The 10621-nt window shown below is 39.5% G+C and overlaps 1 protein-coding gene across 1 annotated transcript in view; it reads left to right on the forward strand.

Moving 5' to 3' along the window:
- PARVB (parvin beta) overlaps positions 1–7549 on the forward strand; it is an 89160-nt gene extending 81611 nt beyond the window's left edge. Inside the window, exons 11-13 of the mRNA XM_084284950.1 lie at positions 278–379; positions 3625–3697; positions 6817–7549. Coding sequence (XP_084141076.1) covers positions 278–379; positions 3625–3697; positions 6817–6893 — 252 coding nt within the window. The 3' untranslated portion in view covers positions 6894–7549. The remainder of the gene's footprint in view (positions 1–277; positions 380–3624; positions 3698–6816) is intronic.
- The last annotated feature ends 3072 nt before the right edge of the window (positions 7550–10621 follow it).

Genomic DNA, 10621 nt, shown 5'->3' on the forward strand with positions numbered 1-10621 from the left:
GCCCAGCTGCAGTGATGATTACAAGGGTATTGGTGAATCCAGGGAGCAGATGAAATAAAGCCTTAAATGCTTGTTACACTTGCTGTCAGTTTCTTGCTATGCCTGAAAGGCACAGTCACTGACTTCTGAACTGTCTTACGCCTCTGTGCTAGCAAACAACAGTGCTAGAAATCAATGTGCATAATTTGGTCCAAGTATTCATTGTTCTGCATGTTTATGAATGCTTATTAGAAAACAGATGCTTCAACCTAGAAATGTCACTAGTGTTTCTATTTAGTTTGCAGATGGTGTTTATTTGGTTTTGCTCATGGGTCTTCTTGAAGACTATTTTGTTCCACTTCACAACTTCTACTTAACGCCTGAAAGTTTTGATCAAAAGGTGGGTAGAAATTCTAGGTTGTATTCCTTTTGCTTTATTACCTCATGATATTTTTCAATCATTGTTTGCTTTCTCTTTGTGCCCAGTAGATATACTCTTCTCTTCAGGAGCTGTAGCAAAGGTGCACTGGTTGTGACACTTGATAGTTAATACTACAAAAAGTTGCTTGTGAAATAAATAGGTAAATTCCCCGTAGTTAAGCAAAAAAAACCATAATATGCCACACAAGACTCGTGAACATCCAAAAGGAATAAATCAGTAATAAGTGCTTTGTACTGTATAGTACTTTTCATAATCAAAGTTATTTATTAAATTGCAGTACTGCCTGAAGTCTTTTTGTGCTCAGGGATGCATTACTATGCTAGACAGTAGAGATGATGCCTGGCATTGCCTAGTGTTTACCACGTAAATAGAGAAGAAAGACAAAAGGTGAGAGTTGTGAAGCTCTTCTTCATCTGCATTTTGTACACTGAGATTGATGTAAAGATAGAGCTTCTTCCTAAGGTCACAAAGTGCCAGCCCTAAAAACTAACCCCTGATATCAGTAGTGTCAGTTGCCTAACACCCAATAGTTCTTTTTCTATAGTTTATTTGATGTTCTTAGAAACTAAATATCACTAGTTAATACGCACTTGATAGGCTTGATATGCGGTAGTGTAAGAATTGGTACATGGGCCATGATCTTTGGTTGAACTGGGATTAGAAATTGTATGTTGAGTGCCAATGTGTTTTGTAGCTGATCTAAAGCCAAGATGGAGGCCCTAATCCTGCTAGGGAGGGAGTTGCCTGTCTGAAGCCAGTCTGTGAACACAGACGTGTTTTTGTGTCCAGTTCCTAGCAAGGTCATTGCCAACATCGCTGTCTTAAATTTTTGAGAGAATGTACTAGCTTGTCTTTTTGTTGTTGTTTTCTTCTCTTTGGTCAGGAGTGAATGACTTTCTGTCTAACAGTACCTTAGACATAATGAGCTTTGCGGAAAAAAGAATGGGTTACTTGAAGTCTTGGATGGTCTTAGTCTTAATCAGGGTATTAGAAATGGAAGGGGACAAAATAAGTGTCTTGCTTTTATCCATGCACTCATTGCACTATTCTGTGTCATTCCTAGCATTAGTGATGAGAGGCTTAACACAGCATGTGTGCTTTATTATCATATGCAAGTTTGCCTCTTTCTGCAGTTGTTCCTGGACATGCACACATATCTGGGTATATTCAGTACCTGATACTGGAATAGTCTGAGCCTGATTGTGCTGGAGTAATGCTTTGGCCCTTTGCTTTTCATTCTGCTAGGTTCTGTAGGGAGGATGATACAAGTCTAGTGTTGGCTGAACTGGAGCCAGGATGTGCTTAGGTCAGGAGTGGAAGCACTGCAATAAGTGAGAAGATTGAAAAGGCTTTGTATGGTAAGGGCTGCTTACAATGGTGGGTATTTTGTACAACTTCAGCGTGCCCCTCAGTGCCAGTAATGCTCCCTGAGGGACAGGGTTTACCATTGGTACAATAACCCATCTTTGACAATGTGGATCATCTCAGCGTTGCAGGGGGAAATTGAGGTGTGCCAAATGAGAGCTGTTACGGACCTAGCCTAATGCGTTGAGCCTGCTGATTCTATGGGTTATATAGCATTTTTTTAATTCATTGGTAGGTGACTAGTTGCTATTTGGGAGCTTAAAGAGGTTCTCTGAAGGCAGACTGGCAAGAGAGCTTCTTTAGGTGTTAAGATTGTGGACAGAATGGGGATTAGTTCATTTAGAATGTTGTATACTGTACGTGAACTTGATAGAGCAGTGGGAACATGTTTGTCTACTGTCTTCTAAACAAGCTCGCCTTGATAGCTTTCTCTTGCTTTTTTATCCCAATAGCTTGAGTTTTCTGCCTTTTAGAAATGCAGGATGCTGAGTCATAGCCAGTACTGGTTCAGTCAAGATTTTGTTGTTAATAGTTTAAATTCATAATAATTATCCAGTATTCCTGAAGTAATGTGGTTTTGAGTGGAGACTTTGCCTTGTGGAAAGGGAGTTTGTAAATCAAAGAGTTTAGGTACTGTGTTTTGGGAAGGGAAAAAATATCTTCATCTGCAGAATTACTGTTTTTGTTCCAGTGAATGAGGGGAAACTGAAGCAGGTAAAAAGAGATTAATAAAGTCCTGAGCAATAAGTGCCAGTGAAGGGGGCCTGCCTTCCTTGTTGCAGGGAGCTTTGTATGCTAAAGTCCCTGATTTCCAAGATAAGTAACTTTAATTAAATCCCTTCCTCTTGCTATGTATTTCCAGAACTGTCATTTGCAGAGACAAAACTGCACAGAACTCATAATCCAAATTACCTAGCTTAAATTTCATTAAGCATGACTCAGAAAGCTTCTGTGCAGATCTCTCTAAGCTATACAGTTCCCTCCTCATGAATATTTTCTTTTAGCCTCACCTCTTTTTTTCCTTTTTCCTTTTTGTCTGTTTTCTTTTCTTTGACTTTATGTTCATGTGTGGTCCTTGGAGGCTTGCTCAGGGTGCTGTCTCCTTTTCTGCACAGTTGTGCCTAGATTGTTTTGCAAGTTCACTGCACAGTCTGCCTAGCAACTGTCACCACGAACCGTTTCACTTACCTTCATTTGAGAAATCTGATTTGAATGTTGTCTCTTCAGGCAGAGGAAGCTAAAGTACCAAGATGCCTCACTCCCTGATGATGTGATGTTTATGTTGCTTAGTATACAGCTGATAATGCAGAAGAGTAATATTAATTGAAAATACTTAGTTTAGTCTTCTTATTTCTGACATACCCATGTGTATTTTGTCATCTCTGTTCAGTTGTGTCACTTCTGTTAATATTGCTTGTTGCCAGGATTGCAACAGAACTCCTGCTTTGTAGTTGGAAATGCTGAGCTTTGGGTACAAGCAGAAAGATCTCTGAAAATGCATCCAGTTGTTACTGGGAGCTCTCAGGCCTGTGCTGTAGAGACTGAGATCAAGGCTTACTGGGCTTTTTTTTTTGGTATTTTTTTACACTTGGAAATTTGAAATTACTTCTTGTGTATCAAAAAATCAATATTTGCCCTATAATGATACAAGCTTTAATTTCTTATTCCCTCAAAAGTACTTTCAGTCATGCATGAACATGTAGATGTCTTTTATTGATTTAAATAGAATTGTCATTTCATATTCCAGTGTGGAGAGAACAAAGCATTTTAAAAAATTTCATAAAAGGTTTTATAATGCCTGTATAACTTCAGGGTTCTAAGCAGTTTTCCTTTTTCAGGTCCACAATGTTTCCTTTGCTTTTGAGCTGATGCAAGATGGAGGACTCAAAAAACCAAAAGCTCGTCCTGAAGGTATGGTTGTGACATGTGGCTTTAAACCATATATAAATACATAATAGCAGATGCATTTCAAGTGCAACTGCATTCAAGATAATGGGAGTATTAATTGGTGGAGAGTAAATGTGAACCTTGACAGTTTTCCAAAGGATTCGTCGTCTGCATCTGGGGTATATATTTACCTCTGTTTCTTGTCTGGAATAGGTTTACTGAGGTGTGCACATCTAGTTTTAGTGAATGATTCAGAAGCTGTTCAGTGCTATATTATACATTTATCTGGTATTCTCAATCACAGTCCAAGCAGGAAGCTTTGTGTAGTCTAATTCTCATAATTGTTGCTCTGATTCTCTTAACTATTGCGTATGCTAAAAAGAGGAATTAAAACTTTCTGACTGCTAATTTTTATTCCTAGAGTTACAAACTATTATATGTATTAGAGGCTTCTACAGAACAAAGTGAAAAATGAGGAGCCCCCAGGAGATGTTCAGTCTGACTTAAAATAAGACAAATTGGTGATAGCAAATAGATTAGTGGACAAATAGTGGAGCTGGTTGTAGTGGTTAAAAAAAGACAAAAAACAATATTAAGTGAGTACATATCCTGTCAGAGTGCTGTTCTTTTACATTTGGGAATGAAAAGTGCTCCTGAAAAAGAATTCCATGAAGCAAGACATTAACTTGGAGTTGAGTCAATAGCTGTATGTGGAAAACAGGGAAAGTGGAAAAATATGAATGCAGGATTGGGAAAGTAAGGTTTTTGAGTGGAAGGGTTAAAAAGACGACAAAAAGAAACCAGATCAGCTAGACAAGCCTGTCTCCAGATACAGATTTTGTTAAAAACCTAGAAGATAACTTGTCTAACTGAAAACTTGCCCCCCTCCCCCCCTGTTTTTTTTTTTTTAAATTATATTCTCATCAGTTGTTCTACAGAGGAAATTACCTTCTTGTAGGTCTGTTTTATATCCTTACCCTATCATGACTGGTATTCTACCAGAGCAGACTTTTTGTTTGCTCCAGACAAGGTGTGTAGATTCAGTAGGCAGCAGAATATATTTGTGTTTTTTCTGACTGAAAATGTAATTTCTAATAGAAGTCAGAGCCAAATTAGCTCAATGAACATGCCTCTTTTGCTGCTGCAGGGTTTGTGTGTATTCCTTTCTCATCTGTCTGTGTACCCCTTCCCATTAGCAGTGATTCACAGCTGTTAGTGAGTATGCTTGTGTGTGTGGCTGGAATTTCCTGTAGAACTGACTGCTTGAAGAGCTCCTCCACTGGGCGAGACAATAATGTATTGGGCTCTGCTTGTCACTGTATTTTTTATCAAATCCTCTGTAGCATCAGGATCTTGGCAGTACAGTCATGTAGTACATGACTGCTGGAGATTAGTAGGAGTCAGCTGTATATGCCTCCTGCAGCATTGTGAGGGTGGACGGACAGTGTCTGCCCAGCACAGTGCCACTGGTCTGGGCCCCCTTCCAGCTCCTGCTTGTGCTCCAGCTGAACCCATAGCTTTTGCAGCAGCTCTTTGCTGCCACTTAATCCCATCACATCTTAGCATGTGCCCTGGTTTCTGTGCTTCTAGCTGTGTTTCTGTTCTACCCTTTAGATTTCTATTTCTCACCATTAGCACCTTGATCTTGGTTTATATCATAGGCAGTTCCTGCCTCTGAAGCTGGATGTCAGCCAGAGGAAAGAACTGAACCCCACCAGGCTTGATCATACCTCTTCATGCTATGGCAGCTGAGCTGGGGTTAACAGTGGCTGAGGGAAAAGACCCACCTTGCTTTCAGTGGAAGACTGAAGATGTGTGGCATGGGGAGAAGAAAAACAATTAGAAGGAGGGGGACAGATTCCCTAAACATCTCTGACCACTACATTCTCACTTAAGGCTGACTACTGGGGCCTTTATATATATATATATGTATATATATGTGTGTGTGTGTGTGTGTGTGTGTGTGTGTGTGTATGTATATATATGTATATATATATATGTATGTATGTATTATATATATTCATAGTGCCAGGAGTGTTTGATTTAATTGTTTTGCAAACAAAAGAGGCTGTCAGCATCCCTGGTCAAATCTGCTGATAGATGTCCCTTAGAATCATAGAACCATTAAGGTTGTAAAAGACCTCCAAGATCATCTGGTTGAGCCGTTCCCCTACCACCACCATCACGAAATAAACCATGTCCGTAAGCTCCACATCCAGCCTTTCCTTAAACAACCACAGGGGTGGTGACTGCAGATACTTGCCTTGATTTGCCAGCTTTATAAGTGCATGGCTGTTGCAAGGTGTTGTTTCTCATTTGGGAATGGTTAAATTTATGTATACATTCAAAATCCATTCAGAGGGAACTGGGTTTTGATGCAGAGGAAGCAATGATTGATTCTGGCTCATGTCTCACTGGGAATGCTATGGTAGTAAGCAGCTTTCTGTGATACCTGGAAAACTTAGAAACATATTTCATACATCCAGGTAAGATCTCTCTTTTTTTTTCAGGATGTATTACTTCACAGCAGTTAGGATCTTACCTTTCTTTAGGACAGCAAAAGATTCTTTTGCAAATGCAAAATACAGAATCACAAATAAGTTAGGTGAAACAATACATGGAAAAAGTTTGAGAGGTTACTGAAAATACCAGATGAAGTGTGGAGGTTATAGACAGTTATCCAGTGTGGGGTGGGGGGACGGGTGGGGAGGTCCTGGCATCGATTGTGGGTGTATGAGGTTCAGGATCTACTAAGATGTGTGTGGCTACTTTGCTTCTTCTCTGGCTAGCAAAGTCATTGGTGAAAACTCAGAAGGTACTCTACCTATGATGTTGCCAGAAGGTAGCATTTCCCAGAGGCTTTATCCCAGGTTTCAGGCAGAAGCAGGCCTTCTCTGTAACCAGTATCAGATGAGGAAGGGAATTCTCTTTCTTACATTTCCCAGAGAAGTTAGCTGTGACTGTAATATCATGAGGGTGTTTTGAAGTGCATCATGCATGACATGTAAAAAGCTTGGCTTAGGGAGATCAGAACATTTTTGTAGCTGTTTCTGCAGGCTCAGAGATGTGGGGACTTTTGTTCCTTTGAGGGTAAATGGTGGAGAACAAAAAGCAAATTAAGAATTTCTCCTTTTCTTCCACAGATGTTGTCAATTTGGATCTGAAGTCTACCCTCAGAGTTCTATACAATCTGTTCACAAAATACAAGAATGTGGAATGATCTTGGAATCTGCTGAGGTCTTCGTCATACCAGCCTCCTTAGACAAAAAATACAATAAAAATGCCCTCTGCACACTCCCTTTGTGCCTTATGCTATACTTCATGCATTCTTTCTACAGTTGATGTGGTCTCTCTATAGCTGTTTATATGACAATCCCACTAAAAATAATGCACATGTACTCTCTAGGTCGATTGAAAATGTGTAGATATTTCACACTTTTACCAGAAAATACTGTTGGGTCTGATTTGTTATGATCAACAAGTGTTCTTTTGATAAAAGAAATATACCACTAACTACTTAAATAAGCAGGGACAACATGAGAACTTATTAATGTCTGTTTGTAGACTCTGATTTTATAATAACCTTTCTTTAGCAAACTTCTTGGTTACCATTACCATTTGGAGATTTTCCAGGCTTAAGCATTGGTAATACAAAATCAGCATTGGAATTTATTTAGAAGCTGAGCCCTTTCTTTTAAATAAGGTTATGTATGTTCTGTTGGGTGGGTGGGGTCAAATTACAGGCACTATCTGAAGCTACATGACAAAACCTTCAGTTTTTGTGTTCACCTCATAATAACCAGTGTTATTTCCATTCAGTGTTTACACAGAATAAGTCTTGCAGTGGGATAACCATCTAATCTTTTCATGTCTATTTTTATTTCTTCTCCATTCTAGGAGAAATTTGGTTGATAGAACCACTACCATCCTTTAAGCATGCAGCTTCTATCCAGTCAGTCAGTCAGGAGCTGGTCAGATATGCCCAGGTTGGATTAATGCATTTTGCCCCCAGCTCTTTTTGAAATGTACATGGGGAAAAATGAGTTTCGCAGTTTAAAGACTGGCTCTTCGTTTTGTGTAGCTAAGGTGATGGGTCAGATTCCTCTTGAAGTTACTGGCAGCTGTACAGTTTTTGTGATCATGCATTTATAAACAGTTTTTATGTATTTTCCTTCCTAAAGAGTGAAAAACTATTTCTGTATAAATGAGAGATTGCCTTTACTTGAGCATTGCGCTGGGTTGTGCTAGACAAGGTGTATCCAGTGCAAGCCAATGGTTAGTGCTTCAAATCTGAAGCTCTTCGGTGATGTTCAGTTGTGCTTTAAACTAATTTCATTGAGTTGCCCTGTGTCATCCCAATAAATACTCTGCTACACCCTGGTCTAACACTCTAGTCTCTAAGCTGTTACAGATTTTAGTGGGAATGCCTTTTAAAAACAAAAGGATTGTGAGTTTTATCTGATAGACTGAAGTTACCTCTTAGTACTTAACAGGTTTCATCTGCAGATCTGTTCGTGGCTGGTGGTGTACTCGTTATAGCTGTGTGTGCAAGGAGGCTGTGCTGGCACATGAGCTGTCTGAGTAGATTTTGGAGAAGAACTGTGCCAAAGAAATGGAATTGTAATTTCCAGAGTAAATTATTTGTGGAATATGTATATAATAGCACTCCTTTCCTTGGAGTGCCTAGGGGAAGGATTTGACTCCTGCTTTTATGCATCATAGAATCATAGATCCTATGATTAGAATCACAGCAGCAACTTCTCTTTTATGGGCAGCCATGATTTTGTGTGAAACATAAGGCAGAGTACCCCAAAGAGGAAGCAGATGGCATTGCTCTGCTCTTTGGAATCACTTGAGTCTTGTAGGTTGGCATTTTTCCCCCCCAAAATTGATTTCTTCGGCTAAAAATCATTTACCTTTCGAATTCAAGAGGAAATGTGCTATTTGAATTGTAGAATTTTACATCAGGAATTTTTTCCTTCCCTCCTTAAACATTTTTTAAGTTTAGGAAGATGGGAAATGAGCTTCTGCTTCTTTGTTTCATATTTTGGGGTTCTGAGTTCTGGTGATGAATTATTTATGCCACCTCCCCTCATGCCTCCAAACCAAAGGTGAAGAGAAGTTTCGCCCTTTTTTTTTTTCTCATGAAAAAATTCAGGCCCATCTCTCCTGTAAGGCTTTGTGGGAATCAGTGCTTGTTTGTACTTTAGGAGGAAGCTGACCTCTTGCTGTTTATACAATGCCTAGTACAATATGACTTGAATTTCAGATGGGGCCTTTAGACTCTACCATGGTGCTGGCAATTATTACAGAAACTTGCAGAGGCACTAAGGCCAGGTGGGTCAGCTCTGCTGGCTAGTTAATGAGATCAGTCTAACTTCTGTGCTGTGAAATAGGTGTATCATGAGGCTGGGAAATGATTGAACCAAAGGTTCTCTCAAACTTTTTTTTTGTTTAATGCAATGTACTTGTGGGAAACAAGTCTGTTAAAGAGCTCTTATTCCTCCTACTTCCCTTCGGCTGATGTGGAAGTGCCAGTGCTATTTATATTCTCTGAGATGTTGGCAAAGACTTCCAGAGAATCTAGTTTTAAAATTGCTGGCAGTATTAATATCAAAAGCAAACAAAGTAACAAGAGGAGATTGATTAGAGCAGTTTGGGTTTGGGAGAAGGAATGACTATTTCTGAGATGGAAATTTATGGCCGATATTTAATTGCCTATGAGCAGATGTGAACATAACACATTTTAAGAGTCTGTATTTTGTTCAGTTAGGTGTTTCTGGTCACTATGCAGAAACCCAAATCCCTCCTCTGCAACCTGAGGCATGGGCCCCTGCTAGCATTCCTTACGTTAACATTCCAGTCAGTCAAGACTGCAGGCTTGATGCATTGGACAGGCTGGGGGCAGGTGTCATCTTGTGGGTTGTGTTATGTTTTTAAGTCTATTGGTAAATGTTGCACGTGGAAAATGCATTGTTCATTCCCTAGCTCCTTGCCGTCTAGCCAGGTCACTCTTAGATGCTGTCTTTATTGCTAACTGGGCTGGGAAGGGAATGGATTTAACTGAACTGGAGCTTCATCCCAGGCAGTTCAGTTTACAGGAAAAGCAATAAAGGTAGAGCCATCTCTGAACACCTGTTTTTGGCACGACTTTGTTACATAGCCGTGATACTTACTCTCAAAAGGTAACTGAATGGTAAGAATATTATTCATGAACTCTGCATTTCTACTGAAATTTTAGGTATGTTTCCCGAGGTACCAGTGGATAGATCTGAATCTGGTTGAGTTCATCTGGATTGCTGAATGCTTTGCAGTGTTAAAGTGTCCATATTTCTAAGTACTTAATGGATGTCTGTCTTTTCAAGCCCATACAGCTTTGCCTGTTAGGTGTATCTGCTTGACATACTCAGTTCCAGTAAGCTGTATTACCACAGAAGAAGCCCAGATATTCTTCAGCTGCATCCCGTTTCTCAGGCTGAAAAAGCAGCAATGGCAGATTTTCTTTGATCAGCTTAAACCTTAAAGGGCTTCTTACACCTCCTCCCCCAACCCTTGTGCTTTCAGTATTAATGTATTTTTAAAGAATCTTTTCTACTGTTTTTAACAGTGTTTACTCTGGATTTCATACTTAAAACTAGCCTTGCAGATAAAATTCTGGACTTGTCATATGTTGGACACATCCAGCTTTGTGACAAGAGTTGTGTACTGTAAGCAAATTACAATGCAATGCTATGTTTGCTAGAGATCACAGTAGGAGTGTTGTGCATGGTTTATGATAACTGTACTATTTATTCAAATAAATAAATGATGATCACTTGGTTTTCTACATTTTTTTTTTTTTTTTGTCTGAGTGGGCAAATCAGTGGGAAGAACTTTTGAAAGGTGGGCTGTAGCTGTCTTCTTCATCAAGGGGGGTCCTAGATACATGGTGATCCATGTAGACCTAGC

The sequence above is a fragment of the Netta rufina genome, assembly GCF_964035555.1.
Source record: "Netta rufina genome assembly, chromosome: 1".
In the NCBI taxonomy this organism is placed as follows: domain Eukaryota; kingdom Metazoa; phylum Chordata; class Aves; order Anseriformes; family Anatidae; genus Netta; species Netta rufina.